The sequence below is a fragment of the Kogia breviceps genome, chromosome 10 (genome assembly GCF_026419965.1).
Source record: "Kogia breviceps isolate mKogBre1 chromosome 10, mKogBre1 haplotype 1, whole genome shotgun sequence".
Lineage (NCBI taxonomy): Eukaryota > Metazoa > Chordata > Mammalia > Artiodactyla > Physeteridae > Kogia > Kogia breviceps.
In genome coordinates this window covers 99,640,631-99,665,483 of record NC_081319.1, presented here as the reverse complement: position 1 = coordinate 99,665,483, position 24,853 = coordinate 99,640,631, and the positions used below count along the sequence as shown (strand labels likewise).

General features: G+C 42.6%; 1 protein-coding gene across 3 annotated transcripts in view; it reads right to left on the bottom strand.

The window, feature by feature from the left end:
- The window catches only part of ELOVL2 (ELOVL fatty acid elongase 2), a 99,505-nt gene that overhangs the window by 44,572 nt on the left and 30,080 nt on the right, over nucleotides 1-24,853 (bottom strand). The window contains exon 1 of one of the 3 annotated variants that reach the window (XM_067006774.1): nucleotides 15,631-15,747. The exons of the other annotated variants lie outside the window; for them this stretch is intronic. Coding sequence (XP_066862875.1) covers nucleotides 15,631-15,633 — 3 coding nt within the window. The 5' untranslated portion in view covers nucleotides 15,634-15,747. Of the gene's footprint in view, nucleotides 1-15,630; nucleotides 15,748-24,853 lie in introns of those variants that run through there. 3 annotated transcript variants of the gene reach the window in all.

Genomic DNA, 24,853 nt, shown 5'->3' with positions numbered 1-24,853 from the left:
TCTCCCTCCTTGACTTTGTCATCTGACCTTTCCTGCTTCCCTTCCTTCCTCCTTCCACAAAGTGTTAATTGAATATACCACTACACACATGTCCACATATGTCCACATACGTGACATGCACTCTAGACCCTCACCTTCTTCAGCATTCTCTTCTGCACTTATTCCAGTTAGTCAATATTTTTTTTAAAAAAAACCAGAGCCTTCAGATGTGAACAGTGTCAGAACGTGGGAGAACTTATTACCTCTCTTACCGTGAAGGCCGTATTTCCACCGATATAACCGATGCCTCCTGCCTGTGCCTAGTTTAGAAGTGTCTCCAGTACCACTCCTCCAAATGGGCCTAATTTGGACTTTTTTTGTAGGGAATCCAGACACATAGATTTCTCTTCTCATCTATCAACCAAATGATGGCTTCAAGAGCTTCTTTATGGCAATGTAGAAGTTGCTTTGTTGATAGCACGTCTTTTTCTCTTTGGGGATTTGGTTCTGCTTTAAATTTGGATGTGGCATTTTAACTCCATAATAGATTAAAACAGGTCCTTGTCCTAGAACACCATATGCCTCCCTTGCTGTGGCTGCCCTGATAAACGTGAAGTTAAATCAAGCAGTAGCTTATCTGACTCTTCAGTTTGGCCACCTTTATTTTATTTATTTATTTTTTTGGGCCACCTTTTATAAAGAGGTTTTATTCCTGGCTAGAAGCAGGTAGGGACAAACAGGCTGATCTGTGACTGGATGGCTTCAGTCCAGAGTAACTATTTCCACCAGCGGAGAACGCCTACAAGTAACAACAGTCGTAGGCTCTCTTTTCCTTTCTTTTTCACTTCCTGATCGGTTCATGAAGAAAAGCATTACACTCTGCTTCATTAGTTACCTACAGCTGTCATGAAGCATGCTTTTAATGTTTTTTTTTCATTTTAAAACAATGTCAAGGAATTCCTAATTTCAGAATTACCCCCCATGTCACTTATTTCTTCATTATAGAAATTAAAGGTGACAATAATAGCAATAATAAAGGAAAACAGAATGTGTTTATTAGGTATCAGCCATTGTATTTATCGGGCATATTACATACTATTATCTTAATTCTCTCAGCCAGTCTATAAATTAGGTTTTTTCACCTCCCTTGACAGATCAGGAAAGTGAGGCTTAGAGAAGTACAGCAACTTGCCTAACTAGAGCTAGTGAGCGATGACCCGCCGCCGTTTAGAGGAACGCCGTGTCTTCTCGCCACTCACGCAGGCGGTGATCGTTTGTAGCCAATCCTGGGCCTGGCGTGTGTGGGGTTAGGGTTACAAGAGGTGGCATGGCAGTCGGGTGCCTCCTTGCAAAGAATGGGAGTCTTACAAGGGTTCTAGTCTTGGTTCTGACACTACGTAGCTGCACAACCTTTGGGCAAAATACTGTCTGAGTATCATCTTCGTTATTTATAAAATGAGAAGAGTCATATTCTCACTTCACAGTGAAGACAGTGAAGCTGAGATGATTTCGTATTTGTAAAAGCACCTGGGATGGGCCTGTACACTACGTAGACGCTTAACAGACATTCACTCACTGTCCTGCACTCTCAGGTCCCGATTAAGCTGCACACCGTCACATCCTTCTACCTCCTACTGCCGTCGCCCTTGGATAATCTAGAGGGAGTGACATCACACAGGAGAAATGCACCTTCTTTAATTAGGGCCTGTCTCAACAGTGATATCTTTAAAAAAATTTCTTAATACCGTTTTTAAAAGTTAGAAGAGGAAATGCAGTAGTGTAAAAAGGAGAGTAACAAAACTCCAGTTTGAGTTTTAACACTGGAAAGGGACCCGAGGGATATTCAAGATAAACACTCTCAAAGACAGCACTGGGTAAGTCAGCTGTTAGAGACGGGAAAGTGAAAGGATGCTATGTCGGTGGTTCAAAGCCCTCCACAGCCGCCTTCCTATCAGTACAGTGTATAATTGGAGTAAAAATGCTCTCTTTACGCTTCTTTCCCCAGACTGTCGCAGTTTCCCTATCTGCAAAAAAGCAAGTGACAGTACCAACCCCCAGTTTTGCTGTGAGGATGAGGAAATAGAGGAAAGGCTCCTATAACAGTACCTGGAGCTCTGTCTTACTATCAAGAACCCAATGAATGTGATCAGTTGCTATTGTCTGTATTTGGCTGTTCCTCGCTTTCACACATGGGAAGATATACTTATTCCTTTAATTAACATTGAAACACGCCCTTCTAACAATTTGTCCTTTAGTTCTCTAAAAGTGCATGGCTGCCGAGCCTGACCTTGAATGGTCTCTCAGAGTTGGTTCAGTCAGCCAAGGACGGACTAGGGCCTAAGAAAACAGACCGTCCTCCTGCCTTGTGGCTAACCTCCCCACACGTGCTATTCATACCAGATGTCTAACACAGATCCCAAATCCAAATCCACTTTTAACTTAGGAAGAAATATAAAAGCATACAAATGTAAAGAAGAGTAAAATAAATATATCACATGTTAAAACTGTATCATTTGTTTCAAATCATTTAAAATTAATTAATTTGATATTTACTGAATATGCCTAGCAGGTGCTGGGAACTGAGAAATAAAATATAATTGCTAAAGCTGTCCTTCCCTTGTATATCTCTCTAATCCTGTGTCCCTTGTTCCTTCCTCAGATATAACTACTGCAATAAATTTGACGTCAAGCCTTCTTGTTCATGTTTTTATACATTTATATACAGATATTCAAACAAAATGTAACAATACGACTTTTAGGATGTATACAAATTATATCATACTTGGTTTTGGCAGCTTGATCTAGTCATGTTGATACATGAAGACCTACTTCATTCACTGTAACTGCTATATAGTATCCCATCATATGAATACTCTATAGTGTTATTTATCCATTTCTTTACTAATGGATATTTTAGGTTGTTTCCAGTTTTCTGCTGTTACAAACAATGATGCTTTATACAAATTTCCTTGTGTTAATAACTGAGAATTTCTCTGGGAATAAATCTAGTTGTGGAATTGCTATGTTTATTAACATTTATAATTTCAGTAAAAACTACCATATCGTTCTAAGTTATAGGACTTGCTACTGTCAGCATTAAGTTTTTGCCAAGTTCACGGGTGTAGCATGGTTTTAATTTGCATTTCCTTATTACTACTGCAGTTGTGCATGTCTCTCAATGTTTACTGACTGTGGTTTCCTCTGCAGTGAGCTGTAATTTAATAACCCTCATCCATGTTTCTAATGGGTTGCTTGTCTGTTTACTGACTTATAAAAGTCATTTGTATATATAACAATCTATATTGTTATATAGATGGCAAATACCTTCTAGTCTGTTGCTTGTTTTTAAATCTCTGCCTATGGTGTCTTCTGTCATCTTAAAATTTAACATTTTGATATGGTCAAACCTGTCACTTTTTATGGTTTGTGTTTTCTCAGTCTTGCTGAAATTAACATGGGTATCAGGAAAGTCAATTACTATAATGAAACAAGCAGTGGGGTAGAAAACATGAGACACAGGTATAAAGTGGGTTTGAATCTCCAATCCGCCATTTACTAGCTATAGGACTCTGAACAATCCGAGTCTCCGTTTCTTCTTCTTTTTTAAAAAAATTTATTTATTTATTTTTGGCTGTGTTGGGTCTTCATTGCTGCGCACGGGCTTTCTTTTAGTTGCGGCGAGTGGGGCCTACTCTTCGTTGCGGTGCACGGGCTTCTCATTGTCATGGCTTCTCGTTGCAGAGCATGGGCTCTAGGTGCGCAGGCTTCAGTAGTTGTGGCACGTGGGCTCAGTAGTTGTGGCTCGCAGGCTCTAGAGCTCAGGCTCAGTAGTTGTGGCGCACGGGCTTTGTTGCTCCGTGGCATGTGGGATCTTCCCGGGCCAGGGCTCGAACCCACGTCCCTTGCATTTGGCAGGCAGATTCTTTTTTTTTAATTAAAAAAAAATTTTTTTGCTGTACGCGGGCCTCTCACTGTCATAGCCTCTCCCATTGTGGAGCACAGGCTCCGGACGCGCAGGCTCAGCAGCCATGGCTCACGGGCCCAGCCGCTCCACGGCACGTGGGATCCTCCCGGACCGGGGCACGAACCCGTGTCCCCTGCATCGGCAGGCGGACTCTCAACCACCGCGCCACCAGGGAAGCCCTCCATTTCTTGTTAATTTACACATCTGTCCATTTATCCAACAAGTATTCTTTGGGTGTCTATTACACACTGGCACCATTCTAGTGTGGAAATTGCAGTGGTAAACAAGACATAGCAAGTCCGTGACCTTACAGACCTTATACTGCAGTGGGGGAGACAGATAATGAACTAATTAACTAAAAAACATACACTGAGATGCTGTGAAAGTGTTCTATAAATTGAAAAGCATTATACAAACATATGGTATAATCATCATTACCGTGAGGGACGTTGTGGAAAGTTCTTCTAAAGTTGCTCACAAATTGAAGGTGTAATTATCCTATTTGGGGGGGGAAATGAACTGATAGGGAATCAAGCCATACAAGACAAAATAACCCTACCAGGGAGGAAAGGGTTTTACGTTGGAGGGCATCATGGACTTTGACCAGAAACCCGGCGACTTCGTTCCATTTGGTTCAAAGCCCTCCTCCACCCTTGCCTGGACCAGTCCTCTTAGCAACAGCTCCACGCCAGCCAGGCGGGTCTATTCACTGCCCGCAACATGTCCTACGAGTCTTCCACTTTTGCCACCTAATCTTTGCCTCTTCTAACACTGTCTTCTCCTATAGGTCACGAAAGGTAAGCCCCGTATTGTCCACCTATTTCGGTTTTACACATAATGCTTAAATTTCTAATCAATTTCCACTATTCCAAACTGACAGGGAAAAAGTAGGAAAAGAAGCAGGATACATATATATTCTCTTTCCTCATTATTTCCAACACAACATACAAATCCAAAAATCTGCTATATTTAGGGTTTTAGTAGCTGAAGTAATGACGATCCAGTGGCAAAGGCAAGGCAGAGCCTGGAAGATCTGTTTTCTTGTACGTTTTTAGGGGTTAAGGCATTAGATGAAGCACAATTAAGAAGCTCAAGACATAGGCAATTTGATGTGGGTGGTTGGGCAAACAGCTGAAGTTTAATCTGATTACGTGGAGCTCTTAGGATTTTCTAAAGTTGTGATTCAAATCCATGAAACAGTTTTCAAAGTACACTGTTTTGTGACTGCATCTATAGGTGAGAACTTTTCAACAAGAAAAACTGTTCTGAAATGAGCACACAGTTTAGCTTTTCATTTTTCATTAATTAACAGAACTCATGCAGCCTAAAGAAAAGGACCCCAAAATCAGAGAACTAAGTTTTTATCACGTTTTCATTCTCTCCAGAAGAAGTCCTGAATGTTAAAACTAAAATCTCAGGAATATGAAAAACCTTTTAATGTAAATATATGTAGATCAATCAAGTTAGATTTTTAAAGATCTATTCCAGGCACAGAGAAAAAAGTTAGGTTTGTAAAGATAATATGACTAAGTTTCTATGGGTAATAGCCACCAGTTTTGAGTATCTACTCTCAGCTAGCTTGTATATCATGAGGAGCTTTATATATTATCTTATTTGACCCAATCTTCACCATGTGTTATTATACATATTTTATAGATGAGATAAATTGAACCCAGAAATGTGCGGTGAAAACCCAGAGATAAGTTTTCAAAAGCTGACAGCATGAAAATAAGAGAATTAACATATTAGTTCAGCCCCTTTATAACCTCCTTATCCAGGCTCTCCCAGCCCCAGATATTATGGAAACCAGATTAAATCTTCCTAAATAATGCTTTCATCATTTGATTCTCCTTTTCAAAACCTGGCTTACAAAATCTAGAAGAAACTTCCCAGCCTCAGATGTAAGACTCTCCCAAACCTGACTTGATCTGCCCCATGATCTCATTTGTCCCTAACCTTCAAACTCGACTCTTTATTGACACCTATTCTGTGCTAGCCTCTGCAGACGTCGCCTTGTCCATAAGCTGCTCATCGTATAGCTTTTTCTCAAATATGTTATTGCTTTCTGGTTCCTTACCAACTTATTTCCCTAAATGGAATGTTCTGCTCGATTCCACCTTTCTCCTTTTTCCTACATATCAAAATCCAACCTGTTCAAGATCCAGCATTGATCCCAACTCCTTCATGATCATACACTATAAACATTTTTGCTAGAAAGTGGTCACTCCTTCCTTTGGGCCCCTAGAGCACTAGGCTCCAAATTCGCGTGCACCCGATTCCTGGGGTACAGATCCCAAAGCCCCTCACTCAGATTCTGAGTCAGCACCTGCGGCTTCACCGCGTCTGGGGATGCACATTTAAATACACGTCTGATTCCCAAGTTCATGCTCCTCTGCCCGCCCTCGCTCGCTCGCAGACAACTGGTCCGATGTTTTCTCCTCTCACGGAACTGCCCCGTCCTCTGAGCACGCTGGTGTCACAGACTCGATCTCGACCTCAGCTTGATCAATCCTGATGGTCCTGCCTCTTCAATTACGAGTCACCTCCTGGTCCAGACCACATTCTTGGCCTGATAAAGAGGCAAAAGCTACCCGTGCTGCGGGGCTTAGATTTTTTTTTTTTTTTTAAGTAATAACACAACTAGTCTCCTTATTATACTAAATCTTCTTAATGGATAAAATGTTACACAGGCATAAAGCACATTTACTGCCCTGAGTGGCTTGAAACCTCAGCTACTGGCTTGTTCACACGCTCACACTGGGGGACACAAGATTCTCCCCCCACACTGCTGGCTTCCGGAAGCAGTAACTGTCTTTTCTATTTAGGTTGACAGTGCCGAGCACACTGCCTGCTGCTGATCACGTGGCTGAATGAATGAACCAATGGGAATACTTAATCGAAAGTTTACTAAGGCAACGTATTTCCATGTCCCCTTGGTATCGATTTTTAAAGAACACGGTACTCAACGTAGAGAACGATTCTCTTTCCTTCAAAAAAAGAATTAATGTAAACTATCAATTCCAAAGTTTACACCAAGGACTTAAGACTACCACAGACACTTGTTCTATCTTATATAAAGCAAACACCGACAAGGTCAGTGTCCTTCAGGATCTTGTGGCCCAACTCCTGAGCACTCCCTCTCAGGCAGCACTTTACCTGCTGTGACCGGCTACAGGCCTGCCTGTGGCTGGCCGCCCTGGGATCCAGGGTCCATCCTTAGACAAATCAGGGGTCAGGGAGGGAGGTCACATGGTATGAAATACGGCTGCCCAAGGTCTGACTCTTCTGCCAGGGCTGGGGACAAGGCAGTCTCTTTTGGAAAATCCTGTGCACAGGTATAGTCTGATGTGTTATTATGGGCCCCCGGTTCAACCGTAACTCCTGCTGTTCCAGAGTTTCTGAGGTCACCATCCCCCTGTCACCTCTACTCTGAGGAGTGGTTGTGAGGTTGAATGTGATCATCAATACCAAAGTGCTTTGAAAATCATAAGCACCTCACAAATGCAACATGTTATTACCATGTTTAATAAATATACTACTATGAGCGACAGAGAGAGGAACGGGAACCCAGATTCCAAAGGAAATAGCTCATTTTTCCCAAGAAAAGGAAATGACTGAAGTTCTACCAACAAGCAGTTGTGTGAACTCAGATTAGCTGGCCACTTCTCTCAGCTGTGTGCCCTTGGACAAGGCCCTGCCTCAGTTTTCTTTCTTCTAAAATGGGAACATTTGTGACTGTGCTTCCTGCCCTCAGGGTGGGGTCAGGGGCAGGAGTCTGCCCTCCATTCCCCGCCCCCGTGCACCCTACTTTCTTCACGTCAGTCCCTTCATGGGTTGAGGACAGATTTGAACTAGGTAATCTTTACCATCCCCCATCCCTTCCAGCTCCTAAATTGATTCTAACCAACCCTCCTCTCCCGGTCCACCCTCCAACCACCACTCTGGTCCTTAGAAACCTTTCCTCTAAAACCCCATGACACAGAGAAAAACATCATGCACCCTGTTTTATCAGTTATGCATTTGTGAAAAGCTGCTTTCATGTCACACTTTTGTAATTCTATACTCCCCCCAAAAAAGATTAATGTTCTTCTCAGAAACCTGTTACAATGGGGATGTTTCCACTTACTTTTTAAATTGTAAAAAGAAAAAGATTTATGGTATAGTAAACCTAATTTACAAAGAAAAAGAAAACAGGGCAGCATTTTAGTAGCAGCGGCAGGACCTTTAAGGGGTCAATGTAATAAACACATTATTGTTGAGTGAAGAAACACTGCTTACACAAAAGTGAAGCTAGTGTGCTTTGAGTTTGTAACAGACTTCAGGTAGTAAATCCCAAAACAACTTGTGACACGTGCCTTTTCTTTTTAGGAATCTGAATAGGTAAGAGGCCAAAGGAAAGGTAATGCTGCCCTTAAAAATACAAGGAACTAACAACTCCCCAGCCTATGGAGAAAAGGGATGTGAAACAGCTTCCAAGTGCATTTCTGACAACTGAATATTTTTCTGACAACCCAAAACACCCTTCCTCTTAGGCACAACTTCACCACTGACATTAAAACAGTCATGAAATCTGCATTTCCAAAAATCAAGGAAGCTGCTGGCTCCAAGAGAATGAGTCTTCCCTGTAAGAATTTAAGGAAAGCCTCTGGAATGGGAGCAGAGAAAGTCAAAGAATAGCCATCCTTTCTTCCCACTATGCCTTGGAGAACTCTGCAGAGACCTCCCAGAGGCCTAGAAGAAAGTCAGGTGATCAGGTCTGACCCCTCAGGAAACTGAAAATGGCCTAATTGATTTTTGCATTATGGATACCTTCCGATTTCTTCTTTAAAGGCTTGAGTTAATTTTTAATCCAACTGTTCAGTGTAATAGTCAATAAACTTCTTGACCCTTCCAAAAGAAAAAAATTTAAGCATCTCCCAAGTTGCCATAGTAGCTGTGAAACTCAGTTTCTAGTAAACCAAATTCTACTTAGCCTTACAGAAAAATCAATACTTAAAATTTTTAAAGTATTGGAAATAAACCCAAATGATGAACTCTCATTATGAAACAAAAATTTATGTGCAAAGCTAACGCTGGTCTCTCTGATCAATGTCTTAATACTACAGTCATTCTACTCAAAAACAGACTAACTTTACTTCCTTTGCAAATTACTTGACTGTCTACTATATGGGTGTTCCCCTACTCATTATACTGGTAAGCAGATAAAGTCTGATATGTCCATATGTTGTTCATATCACCGCCATTTAAAATAACACTTTCCTGGAACTTCCCTGGTGGTGCAGTGGTTAGGGTTAGGGTCAATAAGACTCTGCACTCCCAATGCACGGGGCCCGGGTTCCATCCCTGGTCAGGGAACTAGATTCCACATGCAGGGTGCAACTAAGAGTTTGCATGCCACGACTAAGGAGCTCTCGTACTGCAAATAAGACCCGGCACAACCAAATAAATATCTAAAAAAAAATAACACTTTCCCTCATATGCTCCATTTTCCATGTATGTGAAACAGACGTTTAGGTTTTATATATATTTAATACTTTTAAATGTATCTGTGTGTATATATACCTCTATCCCTATTCTTATAATTCATGAGAAAGAAATTACATGGGGAAATCATTCTGATTTTTCCAATCTCAACTATAGTAATGAGAAAGTGCTCTTCTTTCATCATATTTGTATGAGAAGATACATTTGCACTGGTTCTAGGATAAGGCTATATGGATTAGCAGAAGAGGTGATATATATATATATATATATTTTGTGTGTGTGTGTGTGGTGCGCCGTCCTCTCCCATTGCGGAGCACAGGCTCCGGACGCGCAGGCTCGGCGGCCATGGCTCACGGGCCCAGCCACTCCGCGGCATGTGGGATCTTCCCAGACCGGGGCACGAACCCGTGTCCCCTGCATCGGCAGGCGGACTCTCAACCACTGCGCCACCAGGGAAGCCCGAGGTGATATTTTTGCAGTCAGAAAGTTTATGCCTGGCTTTGTTACCTCTAGTACGTGACCTTGGGTAAAATAATTTATCTTCTTTGAAACTCAATCTTCTCACCTGTGAGCTGGTACAGTGATGCAGGACTTGTCTCTCCCAAGCCTTTTCGAGGCTTCAAGAGATAACGTGTGTAAAAATGCATTAAAAAACATTTTATTAATATAAAATACTACTATCCTTGCATTGAAGTGATAACTCAAAGCCAAAAAAGGCAACATATGTAAAGTAAAAATAATTACTCAGTAAATTCATGAATCACAGCTTTGTTTATATTACTATTAAAATAAATATTCATTTTTAATTTCAGTGAGAACATAATGCTATAATTATAGATTTCATTATGTAAAAACAATACAACCTGGCCCAGTCTACAAATTATGAAATGCAAATACAAATGCATACATATTTTGATTTCACTAAGAACTTACGAAACCATACGTTTCATTATTTAGAAATAATGACCTAACCCGGCCCCTTCCACAAATATAACGATTGTGCAGTGTAAATATAGTTGTAGGAATACACACACATTATCACTTACTAAGAGGTTACTTGGGCGTATGTGCATCGGTGAAACATCTGTATTACTGACACACACCTAAACTGAATTGTGATAAATGACTTTAAATGCATTAAGAGAGATTGTTCTTCGAAGGGAGCATGCTGTGGATATGTCTGCAAAGCAAACGTTCATTTCCCAATTCATCCTTAGCATGTGGGAGACGGGACGTGAAGAGAAAGCAGCACTGCCCCGGGAACCAGGGAACCAGCAGAACCGGCCTTCACTCTATCCACAATCATCTAGCGTCTACTGTACGTCAGGGATTCGTCTCGGTGCCTGAGATACATCACTGAGCAACGCAAACAAAAATCTGCCCTCGTGAAGCTTGCGTTGAGGTAGGAAGGTCAACGTAATAAGTAAATTACTAGAAAGTTCTGAGCACTATGTAAACGAGGAAATTGTAAGCTCACAGTGTTATGGAAATAAGAGAGCAGCCTAAGGAGAAGGGTGTGAACACAACCGGGCAGTTTCCAGTTTTAAGTCGAGAGGTTAGGGTAAGTCTAACTAAAAACGGAGCGGGAAGAAGCCACACAGCCCTCAGGAGAAAGACCCAGCCAGAGGGAACAGCCAGGGTAAAGGCCCCAGCATTTGATACTGACAAAACAATCTGGTGAAAAAGAGAGTAAGGCATTTTGCTGATGAGTAAACAGTGTCCCACAGTGACTTGATCAAGGGCACAGAGCTGGGCCACAATAAAGCCAGGACAGGAAGCCAGGTTTCTTGCTCTTGGTCCAGTGCCTTTCCTCTGTTTTGTAGCTTTGCCCGCCAGGCACAGAGGAAAGCACCCTGTCCCTCTAAGGCACTGAATAACATAGGGTGTCATCACTGCTTAGGAGGTTGCTGTTTCTCTCATTAATCAGGTCCGTAGATATTTCTTGGAAGGTAGATAAAGCTCAAAAATAATTTCACCTTCCCTTCCTATGGTTTATTTTTCTCCTCCCTTTACCTGAGCTTCTTTTCTTGGATGGGTCATCTTAATAGCAGATTATCAGTGAAAGTCAGTGTTATTTCTTTGGACATTTGATCAAGGAAAGGTGTTCAACGTGAAAACAAGCGATAAAATAGAAAGCTTTTGTGACTTAACATGAAAAAAAGCTGATGAAAGAATGGAGAGAATGTGGAGGCCGGTGACTCGGAGGAGAGAGGCAGGCAGGAGGGGGTGCACAGGGAGGGGTGAGACCTCTGAACATCAGAGGACCAGAGCCCCAGCAATAAGCTACTAAGTGAAAATGATGATGAAATAACAAGCTTCAAGTAAAAAAACCAAACAGACCGTAAAAGAGGAAACCTGTAGAAAAAGCAATTATGGAAAAGGGGCTGGAGAGAAGAGATTGAAAGACATTTTCAAGTAAAAATATGAGACTATTAGACAATAAACAATAAAAAAAAAAAAAAGAGAGTAAGAATCAGATTTCCGACACAGTAGCCTGCAGAGCTGGTGGAATTACTAACGGCAAGAGGGGACAGGGGCGAGTCTGAAAGGTGAGTAGCTTTCCTGCAGTCGTGCTAGGTTTAAGGTGGCAGCAAGGTTGCCACGAGTGGAAAGGGTCTGCAGATAAGAGGTACATTTGGAAGATGTGTATCATCTAGAGCTGTTTTGTCTCAATACAGTAGCCTCAAATCAAGTGGCTGTTGAGAAACTGTGGCTAGCGTGACTTGAACATGCCATAAGCATAACACACCAGGTTTTGAAGACTTCATACAGAAGAAAAATATATAAAATACCTACTTTTTTTAAACATTTATTACATGTTAAATATTTGCATGAATTGGGTTAAAAACGTTAAAATTAGTTTCACCTGTCTCTTTGTCCTTTTTAATGCGACTGCTAGAAAATTTTAAACTACATACGTGGTTTGCATTGTATTTATGCTGGATAGCACGGATCCAGAGCAATACCAGGTATGTTTTAGGATCACATATGGGGAAGAGAACTCTGAGAAGAATCACAGACATCATTTAGAGGCGTCTCGACTGCAAACAGATATGGGAGACAGAACAACACATGTCATTACAGTAGTTAATATTTACTGAACACTCGCAGCACTAAACTAGCCACAATAAGTGCAGTACCTTATTTGGTCCTCAAACCATCTTACGAAATAACAATACTGCTTCCCTTTCACAGAAGGAAAAACTGAGGCCTAAAGAAGTTAAGCTGCCCAAGGTCACAGTTAAATGCTGGTGCCGGGACTCAAAGCCAGGGTGGACTCCAGACCTGGAACTCCAAATTGCCACATCAACCCCGGAACAATTGACACTCTGCAGTTATTAAATTGTTAAATTTTAAATGGCTACATTTAAACTAGCAATTTATTATAATTGTTCATTGTCAGAGTCAGTGAAACACTAGCGATGTCCTAATTCAAAACACAAGTGAGCAAATTTGTAACCTCAGAATTATCACGAACCACTGATGTTGACATACTCTGGCCACGTTGAGCCTAACTAAGAGCTTCCAGGGCAACTTCTTGCCTTCGGTCACCATCTACTCCTAATACCCAAACCCGACAAGTTGGACAGTACACATCCGACTGCAGAAGCGAGGTGATCCTGGGTGCAACCCTGACCAGCGGGGCCCCGCCTTCTGAAGATAAGTGGATCACATCGTGTATCCAGTTAACAAATTGTCAACACGTTCAGACTATGAAAGCACCTGGACCTCCCCAACTGTGATTGAAATGTTTTGAAGGAATCAATTATACCTCAACTAAAAAAACATGTCTTGAAGGGAGCTAGATTAAATTGCAGCCTTTTGTTGGAGAACCAAAAAGTAAGTTTACCCAGCTGGGTATGTTAAAAATGAATTTTGTACTCCTTGATAGTGCTTTGCTTTTGGAGAAAAAAAATGGCTTAATATTTTGACTGGAGTCATAACACAGCAAAATCTCTTACAAATATAAACTTGATTAAGAATGAGGTGTCTTTCATTTGTGGTTGGTTGGTTTTAATTTCAAAGACAAACTTACTTTTCTTTCCTTTTTACCTCTAATTTCACTACCTATCTGGATAAGACAGTGATCATAGAACCGCAGAACCTGTACAGTGATAGCTATAATTACATCATTTTCAGAAACTTTCCCAGGTAGATTTATTAAGCAGTTTGGCTCAGATTATAAAAGCACACTTCCCCAGGCTTAAAACAAAGGATCGCCATAAATTTAACTCTGGAAGTGGAAAAACAAAAGGGAATTTGAAAGAAAGATATGTTTTGGAATAAGACTAGCAGAGACATCGTGAGAGGCTGTTCACGTTGGACTAGGATCCTGAGGGCTGTCTCTGCACTGAACCACTACTTTATTTATGGATTATAACCCCTACGTCACACTCTCTGCGTCTTTTCTTCTTTTAAGTGAGAAGACTTGGATTTGGACATAAAAAAAAATTTCCTCTGAAGACCCAAAGTTTCTGAAAAATGCTTTTCTGAAGGTAGTATCATGACTGTATAGAGCAGCTTATAAGAGCTTGCCCTTTATTTTGGCTCTTTTAGGTGAATTCCCATGACTCTTCCATCCAGTTAAGGAGATATCCTTGGCCTTGTTCCCTCACTCGTTACAATTCATAATAATTTGGAACAAAGGTGCAGGACCTGAAGGAGACAGCCAGTTAGCCCTAAAAATGCTTTGTCCACCCAGGTGCCAAGAGCATGGTCAGCTATATTCTTATCACTGAGGGCCACCAAACTGGGTAGCTCTTCTCCAAGAGCATTCCTCCGCTCAACTTCACCTGTGATTCTCATCATTACAACTGTTCACTGGGTAGATAATCCTGTAGTGGCACTACTGTTTCTCATTTGTACATTATAACATTAGCATCAACATGCTGCTTTACTGGGCTTTTAATTTACTGAACACCTGCTATGTGTCAGGCACTCTTGTAGGTACTAGTAACAGAGACGTGAACAACATGACCAAAAAATCTCTGCCCTGCTGAAACTTACATTCTGGTGGGGAACGTGTTCAATACACTCCATAGACTAAATAGATAGTATGTTAAATAATAGATGCTAAAGAGAAAAAAAAAAAAGCAGACCAGTGTAATATGAAGTGTGGTGGGTAGGATGGGAAAGACCAGAATTTTAGTAAGGGCAGCCAGAGAAGGCTTCCTCCGTAATCAGGGAGATAGCCTGTGCCTGAAACGGCAGAGAAGACAAAATCTAGGGTTGACTGGTGTCCGCTGAAGCGGGGGAAAGGAGATTCGCATACGAACAAGCCCTGAAGTGGAGAGGAGACCATATGGGAAGGAGGAGAGAGGCAAAGATAGAATAGGGACCACTGAAGACAAACGAGGCTTCGCATTTTGCTCGGACTTAAGAGCCTGGCACACACTTTCCTTTTTTGCAGTCGCACAACCGGGCTCTGCCGCCAACACCCTCGGGCAGTTCCTGGGGCACGGGCACGCGGGGACACCCCACCCCCTCTCCCCAGGAACAGAGCTTAACACCCATCAGAAAGCGTTATGAATTCGGGGTGGAGTCGGAGCCTGGCAAACTGGGGGAGAGACGAGTTGTCGGAAAGAACACAGCAGCGGTCCCTCCATGCCGGCTCACACGTGGAAACGCACCCACCGACCCCACCGTGCAAACCCGGGGAGGTAGGGCCGGCCCACAGACACACCCCAGAGACTGTAGGCACCGCGCGGGCAAGAATTCAACCGTTAGCGCCCCAAAGCCTGAATTTCCCGCGGCGGAGTCGGTCCCGCGCGAGGGGGGCGCCCTTCCCCGCGCCGGGAGCGGGGAGGGGAGGCGGGTGGCGCGCGAGAACAGCCGCCGCGGAAGGAGGGGACGGTTTGGCGGGCAGCCAGGCTCCGGCCGGCCGCGTGCATGCAACAGGGGGCTGGACGCAGCGGGCGCCTCGAGGGGCCGGTCGGGGCCGCGGAGCCTGACCAAGCGCCCGAGACCCGCGGCCCCCCTTCCTCCCCGCCCAAACGTTCACCACCCCCTCCCCAGGCCCGCGCGGCCCGGCCCGGCCCGCAGACAGCGACGGGTTCCAGCGGTCGAACCCGTAGCTCCCGCACCGCCGCTTCCTCGGCCCCTTCCCGCCCGGCGCGTCGGTCGCGGAAAGAAAGAAAGAAAGAAAGAAAGAAAGAAAGAGAAAGAAAGAGAAAGGCAGGCGGCGGCGCGCTGCCCCCACTCACCATGATCCGCGGCGCGGCGACCCCGGCGTCCGGCGACGCGCTGTCCAGGGTAGCCGGCGTTCCTCTACCCAGCGCTCCCGCTGCGGCCGCTCTTCTTACCCCCACCCACGCCCGGCGCGCGCACGCCCGCCCGCGCCTCCCCGCCCCCTCGGGCTCGCGCCGCTCCCGCTCGGCGCTCCGAGCCGCAGGGCTGTTTCGGGAGCCCGCCGCTCCCCGCCCCCTCCCCTCGCGGGGGCTCCGCCGGCCGCTGCGCTAGCAGGGCGGCGAGGGAGGGGCGGGCAGCCGAGACGACGGCTCCGGACTGCTTCGCACGGGGCCCCCGGGCGCCCGGGTTCTCCAGGTCCGCTTCGGCGTCCCCTGCCGGCCGGGCGGCGATTTGCAGGCCCAGCTGGCGCCCGCGGCGCTCGTCCGCTCAAAGTTCGCGGAGCCTGGCCGAGGACCCACTCGTCACCCGCCACTGTCCCCCGCCCCCGGAGGCTGTGACGGCCGCGGAGCTGGGGGAGTGGGGCTGCAGAGGGCCAGGGCATCGTCCTTCTCTTAGCTGGCTCCGTGGCTTTCAAGCACAGGTTAAAGAGAGACTAGCTGCTGCTCACATAGGTTTGTAGGATGTGGTGTTTCAGATGTAGGGGTCAATCGGGTTCCTTTTGGGATGAGGTCAGGGGCGGATCAGTCTCAGCAGGAGATTCCTTGTCTCACGTGAATCTACCTACAGAGGATGATCTTAGTCTATGGGCTTCTCAGCTGAGGCCACTAATGGTTAATTCAACACTTAATTGTGAACAGAAAGTAAGAGATCTTAGATACTAGGCTTTTAATTAAAAAAATATTTTTGTCGCCCAAGTGAAAGATGTGAAAAGGTAGACTTTCTTATTTTAAGCATTAAGAATGTGTGCTGGAAGGAAATTCACCCAGGTACCAAATATTGATATTAAGTGCTCCCCCCCCATGGCCACATATGAAATTATTTTTCTTTATATTTCTCCTCATTTACCAGGTCTTTTACATGCATTATTTTATATTTTTAAATCCATGAAAGTAGCTTCCACATTCTTTGGATATTGAACTAGAAAAATACTGGATCTCAATTTCACTGTCATTAATCTGATGTAGTACAATGTGAATTCTCAACGTACCCTCAGACATTATTGTGTATAAATTGCACCTGAAGACTTAATCAACTACAGAGACCTGGAAGCATTAAGGTGGTCTCAGGTGAAGACCAGGAATACTAATTTTTAACAAGCATCACAAATGATGCTGATGCAGGCAGGTAGGCCATGGACCACGTTTTGAGAACACAAGTCCATCATCTAGAAAAGGCTTTAGTCTACTTTTCTAACAACATTAAGGGGGAAAAAAGTGTGATAACCAGCCTCTAAGCATTCTGCTGTTTGCTTGTAGGAATTATACCATTGATGTCATCTATACCTGGCAAAGAACACCAGGTTCACATATGGAAGGAACCCTTAAATTTTGAATTATTCCTGTACTTCCCACTACCATTTAGCTTGATAAGCATTATTTTACGTTTATTATTTAAAAACACATATCAACCCACGGGTCCAGAAGGAGATCTAAAAAGTCACCAATATATTATCTATTACTTAAAATATTATTTTATGGCTTTTCTTGTCACTACAATACAGGAGCAGAGGAGATGGCAAATGCCAGAGGGTATTTTTTCCCACCAATTAATTCATAAGTAGAAAAACCAAGTGGTTCTACCTCTATAAACACAGAACTGGGATCACACCTTAATATTCTGACCAGAAAGAACATGAATTCCCACTTATTTATCAATAAAAATATCTTAATATGTTGTAAAGATGCTTTTACAAGATTTTTCTTCCTTTTATTATTCTCTTATGTGGATTACTCACTTATAATTTATTGTGACTTTAAATCAATCTGCTTTTCTTCAGAGGATTTGTATTTTTAGATTAATGATAGAAACAGCCTCTGGAAATCACATTCTTTCCCTGGCCATATACTCTGCCTTTGTGTAAAGAAAGCTCTGTACCTATGTGTATGGTCAGGCCATTCAAGATGGCTGTTCCCTTGCTCTCTGTACATCCCCTGCTCGACCAGTCCAGCTTCACTCACATGACTAACCAATCCTCTTAATTTTAAAAATTAATCAGTAACTGCCTACGTGCTTGCCCCCTGCCCCAGCTGCCCGTTTCCCTGGTAACTGATGAGGCAACCTGATATCAATCTCCCTATAAATGGTAGCCTCTTTCTCCCCTGGGTAGTGAAGGTTGTTGCTGTATGCTGCCTGCCATCTGCTGTACATGGTAGGGTACAGTTTCTCCAGGACCTTTTGTTGCAGATTTGTAAGATCCCATATCTGTTAAGACCTTGATGTCTCTGTTGCTATTTCTGGGCTCTTTCTTTGGTCTCCAGGCTGGGCAACTACAAGGCATGCAGGCCAACACTATCAATTTAGAAATGAAAAATAAGAAGAGTAAAGCCAGACGAAGCCACACTGGTACAATTCAATTACCTCCAACAAATTTAGGGCATCTTTTACTCAGTATTATCAGGGCTAAGGATTTATGACAACAATATATGTATATACCGCTTGTTTGGTTGTTGTAGAGTAACAAGTGGACAATCATTTCTTCGTATCAATCCAGGTAAAGAGACATTTATGTTCATTCATTTAAAAATATTTACTGAGTACTGTGTTCCAGTACAATATTCTAGAGCAAGGGTTGGCAAACTACAGCCACAGGCCAAATCTGGCCAGCTGACTGTTCTTTGTAAATAAAGTTTTATTAGAACACAGCTATGTCCATACATTTACATATTGTCTGTGGTAGCTTTCACGCTACAATGGCAGAGTTGAGTAGTTGTGACAGAAAGACCATGGCCTACAAATCCTCAAGTATCTACTGTGTGGCCCTTAACAAAAAAGAGTGTGCCAATTCCTGTTGACGCTAGATGTTATAAATGAGGCCTTGAACATGATAGGTCCTTTTCTTTTGTGAAGCTTCTATTTTAATGGGAAGGAAGAAGACAATAAAATAATTTTAGAGAAGTGCTGTGATGAAACACTATTATGAGAGTGTGACGTGGAGGAGGAGACACTTTAGATTGGATGGTAGGAAAAGGTCCCTCTAAGCTAATGATGTCTGAGTTGAGATCTCAGTGGCAGAACAAGCCAGTTGTGAAGCTGTGAGAAAATCTAGGGGAAATCCTTCTAGATGAAGAAAACTGAAAATGAAAATGCTCTGAGACAGGAAAACTTGGGCCCTACCTTTGAGGACCTAGGTCCCTAGGGATCCTGGCCCTGGCAGAATGGTCTCAAGTGATGTCTGCTGGTCAGTTCAAGAAACCCTACTGGGGCCATTACTTTGTACTCTTACAGCCATTTGACTGTATTTATCTAAGCACTGAAAAGGAAGAAAAAATTAACAGAAGGCTTTAATGTGATTGGTCCTTTTCAAGGAAATAGGTCAGAACTCAGAAGGAGAATGGATCATGAAGAATTTTTTGAATGAAATATTTTGGTTTTTTCACTAAACTAGATAGAATAGTACATGACAGTAATCTTGATATAGTCTGTCCACCACTCTATAACTAGTTCCATTAAAGGCAATTTGTAATTAATTTAGTTCTACAACTACTTCAGCTTATGTCAGAATTTGACTTAAAATGTTAATTCATGGACTTCCCTGGTGGCACAGTGGTTAAGAATCCGCCTGCCAATGCAGGGGACATGGGTTCGAACCCTGGTCCGGGAAGATCCCACATGCCATGGAGCAACTAAACCCGTGTGCCACAACTACTGAGCCCACAAACCACAACTATGGAGACTGTGTGCCACAACTACTGAAGCCTGCATGCCTAGAGCCCGTGCTCCACAACAAGAGAAGCCGCTGCAATGAGAAGCCTGTGCACCAGAACAAAGAGTAGCCCCCGCTCACCACAACTAGAGAAAGCCTGTGCACAGCAATGAAGACCCAATGCAGCCAAAAATAAATACATTTATTTTAAAATGTTAATTCAGACTGTCTTTACAGTTTGTGTCACATAGTAGACATTCAATCAATATTTAAGGCAGACTTGCCCCCCATCTTTTCTTTTAACCCTATGCCACCTAAGGTTTCTGTGATATTCTAATGAGTATCCCATTAGATTCAAAGGTCTTTTGAAAGTATATTATCATTAGCTAATGGAAGTGTAGTCCCTGAACAAACACTAATTTAATGATATCATTTATAGAAACAATATTGTGAAAAGATGTGGTCATTACCATTTCAAAGCCTACACTGTGCCAGCACTTTAATACGTAGTGGTCATGGTGGATGGCCTCTTTCATCGTGCAACTGTGGACTCACCCTGCTGCCCCAATCCTTGCCTCACCTCCAAACGCGCTAGCAAATAGTGCATAGTTTGGACCTTGCTAAATAAATTGCTGCTGCTGACTACACACAATTTTATCATCCAGACTAAGCTGCATCCAGCAGGCAGACTATGTCTTGGAACCTTAGCATGCCGTTTTGTGACAGTCCTCAGAGCATACTAATAAGTACATAGACCTGACCACCTCTTGAATCCCTTAAACAATTTAAAACAAACTGATGTCTGGGGAGTAGGTCAATAACATTTACTCCAATTCTGGAACAGAGAAAAAACAAATAGAAAACACACACACACACACACACACACACACACACAAACACATGTTTTCATAAGACTAAGATGCTTTACTCTGCTAGAAGATAGGTTGTGAATCAAAATTTTAAGTGTGAAATAGAGACCAAGGGAGAAGACATACTCTCAGAGGCTTCTTAATCATCTACTAAAGTCTTCAAGAAAAGAAGGCAATAGCAACTTTGAATTCTACTGTCTGCAAGTGAGGAGAGCTGAGGAAATAAACTGTTAGCTTTTTTTTTTTTTTTTTTTTGCGGTACGCGGGCCTCTCACTGTTGTGGTCTCTCCCGTTGCGGAGCACAGGCTCCGGACGCGCAGGCCCAGTGGCCATGGCTCACGGGCCCAGCCGCTCCGCGGCATGTGGGATCTTCCCAAAGCGGGGCACGAACCCGTGTCCCCTGCATCGGCAGGCGGATTCTCAACCACTGGGGAAGCCCAAACTGTTATTTTTGAAACAAAGCGGAAACTCTTGCTGCAGGCCAGCTGCGGCGAGGGGGGTCTTCTCAGACACTTGGCCTGTTAGCATCATGGGTGAATGTCTATCTGCACTCTTTTTATCTAGTGGTATATCTTGAATTTACTGACACTGAGTATCTATCCAAAGCCTAACTGAGAGAGGAATTTTTATGGGAATTTGTCATTTTTGTAGTGTTATCTGAATAGTCTAAATCCACCCCTGCATTAAGCTAGATCTTTAGAAAGCTGAGGACATGGACTGAATCCAATTAGCCCCCACTAAATTGTTTGATTCAAATGAACGCCGCACGATACCATCATTTTATTAAATACTGTAAGAAGCAGCCTTATGAAATATTTTATTGTGTTTATCTCAACGTAGCTAACTTTTAAAAATATTATTCCCCCTGCTAGAAGGGACCTGAGATATACTTAAAACTTATTTTTCTCTGCCTTTAGTATGTATATTTGTACTAGAATAAAGTTCAAATGTTCTAGTTGCTAGAATAATCATAATAAATTCAAAAGAGTTAATCAAGTAGCAGATAACTTCGGGAAGGCCAAACCTCGTTCACTCATTCATTCATCCATTCAAAGGGTTTTTCTGAGCACTTTTCATGTGTGCATTTGCCACCAGTACGCCTTCTTGGGTAAAGAGTCTACTCATTTTTTTTTATTGGGTTGTTTGTTTTCTTATTATCAAGTTTTGAGAGCTCTTCATATATTCTGGATATATTGTAAGTTCTTTATCACATGTGCATGGTGCAAATATTTTCTTGCATTCTATGGGTTTTTTTTTCTTAACAATGCCTTTCAAAGAGGTCTTAATTTTAATGAAGTCCAAGTTTTCCTTTTCCTTTTTTTAAAAATGAATTGTGCTTTAGGTGTTGTATCTAAGAAATGTTGCCTTTCTAAGGTCACAAAGATTTCTCCCTATGTTTTCTTCTAGAAATTTTATAGTGTTATGTTTTGCATTTAGGTCTACGTGATTTTCAGTTAGTTTTTGTATTTGGTGCAAGGGATGAGTCAAAATCCCCTTTTTTTTTTGGCATATAGATGTCCAATTGTTCCAGCACCATTTGTTGAAAATACTCTTTTCTTTTGAATTGCCTTTGCACCTTTGTCAAAAATCAACTGACCATATATATATGTGTGGATCTATTTCTGAGCTTTCTATTCTGTTCCATTGATCTATGTGTCTATCTTTTCACCAATACCAGGCTGTCTTGAATACCATTTCTTTTTTTTTTTTTTTTTTTTTTTTTTTTCGGTATGCGGGCCTCTCACTGTTGTGGCCTCTCCCGTTGCGGAGCACAGGCTCCGGACGCGCAGGCCTAGCGGCCATGGCTCATGGGCTTAGTTGCTCCGCGGCATGTGGGATCTTCCCGGACCAGGGCACGAACCCGTGTCTCCTGCATCGGCAGGCGGATTCTCAACCACTGCGCCACCAGGGAAGCCCTTGAATACCATTTCTTTAGAGTAGGTCTTTAAATTAAATTTTATAAGTTTTCCATTATCTTTTTAAAAATTGTTTTCACTATTCCAGCTCCTTTGCATTCCCATATAAATTTTAGGATTAGCTTATCAACGTTCCACAAAAAAAATTCTTGCAGGAAGTTTGATTGGGATTGTGTTGAATCTATAAATCAGTTTGGGGAGGGGCTTTCCTGGTGGTGCAGTGGTTGAGAATCGCCTGCCAATGCAAGGGACACGGGTTCGATCCCTGGACTGGGAAGATCCCACATGCCACAGAGCAACTAAGCCCATGCTCCACAACTACTGAGCCTGTGCTCTAGAGCCCACAAGCCACACTACTGAAACTGTGTGCTGCAACAACTGACGCCTGTGCGCCTAGAGCCTTTGCTCCTCAACAAGAGAAGCCACCGCAATGAGAAGCCCGCGCACCACAATGAAGAGTGGCTGCTGCTTGCCGCAACTAGAGAAAGCCCACGCACAGCAACGAAAACCCAACACAGACAAAAAAAAAATTTGAGAATTGACATCTTAATGATATTGAGTTTTCCAATCCATAAACTAGTATTCCTTTCCATGTGTTTAGATCTTCTTTGACCACTGTTTTGTAGTTTTAAGTACATCTTTTATAGATTTCATTAGATTTATACCTAAGTATTTAATGTTTTTGGTGTGATTGTAAATGATTTTTTGAAATTTCAATTTATGATTGTTCGTTGCTAGTATATAGAATTGTCATTGATTTGTGTACATTGACATTATATCTTGTGACCTTGCCAAACTTATTTATTCATTCTAGAAGCTTCTTTTGTACATTCTTTGAGATTTTCTTTAAATTTATTTATTTTTGGCTGTGTTGGGTCTCCGTTTCTGTGTGAGGGCTTTCTCTAGTTGTGGCAAGCGGGGGCCACTCTTCATCGCGGTACGCAGGCCTCTCACTATCGCGGCCTCTCTTGTTGCAGAGCACAGGCTCCAGACGTGCAGGCTCAGTAGTTGTGGCTCACGGGCCTAGTTGCTCCGTGGCATGTGGGATCCTCCCAGACCAGGGCTCGAACCCGTGTTCCCTGCATTAGCAGGCAGATTCTCAACCACTGCGCCACCAGGGAAGCCCTCTTTGAGATTTTCTGTGTATATTATCATGTCATCTGTGAAGAGAGACAGTTGTATTTCTTCCTTTCGCATCGGTATGCCTTTTATTTCCTTTTTTATATTCATTATACTGACCAGGATCTCCAATATGATATTGAATAGGGGTATGAGAGCAAACATCTGTTCCTTGTTCCTGAAATCAGGGGTAAAACTTTCAGTCTTTCACTATTAAGTACGATGATCGTTGTAGAGTTTTTTGGTAGATGTCCTTTATCAGGTTGAGCAAATTTTCTCTTTTCCTAATTTGCTGAGAGTTTTTATTTTTAATAAACAAATGTTAAATTTGGTAAGATGCTTTTGCCATATTTACTGAACTAATATTTTTTTTCTTCTTTAGTCCATTGATATGGTAAATTTCATTGACTTAGCTTTGAATGTTGAATTAACATTTCATTTCCTGTGTAAATCTCACTTGGTCATGATGTATTATCATTCTTTTTTTTTTTTTTTTTTTGCTTCTGGGATCTTGAGAGTTATTGCTCTGTTTTCTTATAATGTCTTTGTCTGCTTTTGGCATCAGGATAAAGCAGGCCTCAATACATGAGTTAGGAAGTCCTCCCTCCTCTTCTGTTTTATGGAGAAGTTTGTGTAGAGCTGGTACCATTTATTCTTTAAAATGTTTTGTAGGGCTTCCCTGGTGGCGCAGTGGTTGAGAGTCCGCCTGCCGATGCAGGAGACACGGGTTGGTGCCCTGGTCCGGGAGGATCCCACGTGCCGCGGAGCGACTAAGCCCGTGAGCTATGGCCGCTGAGCCTGTGCGTCCGGAGCCTGTGCTCCGCAACGGGAGAGGCCACGGCAGTGAGAGGCCCGCATACCTAAAAAAAAAAAAAAAAAAAAAAAAAAAAAAATGTTTTGTAGTACATACCAGTGAACTCTTCTGAACCAGAAGCTTTCTTTCTTAGAAAAATTTAAATATGAATTCAATATCTTTAATAGATGTAAGATCACTCAGGTTATAAATTTCATCTTGAGTGAGCTTTGGTAATTTTTGTCTTTCAAAGAATTGGTCCATTTTGTGTAAATTGTCAAATCTGTGGCATAACCTTGTATGTCCTATTTCCTTATTATACTTTAAATGCCTGCAGGATCTATAGTAATGTTCCCTCTTTCATTCCTAATATTGGTAATTTGAGTCCTCTCTTATACCCATGGTCAGTATGGATGGAGGTTTATCAGTTTTATTGCTCTTTTCAAAGAATCAGCTTTGGTTTCATTGTTTATTTTTCGGTTTTCAGTTTCATTGATTCCTACTCTTCCTTTGTTATTTCCCTTCTTCACTTGTTTTGGGTCAGTTTACTTTCCTTTCTCCAATTTCTTAAGGTAGAAACCTAGATTATTTTTTTAAATTTATTTATTTAATTTATTTATTTTTCGCTGCTTTGGGTCTTCGTTGCTGTGCGCGGGCTTTCTCTAGTTGTGGTGAGTGGGGGCTACTCTTCGTTGCAGTGTGCAGGCTTCTCATTGTGGTGTCTTCTCTTGCTGTGGA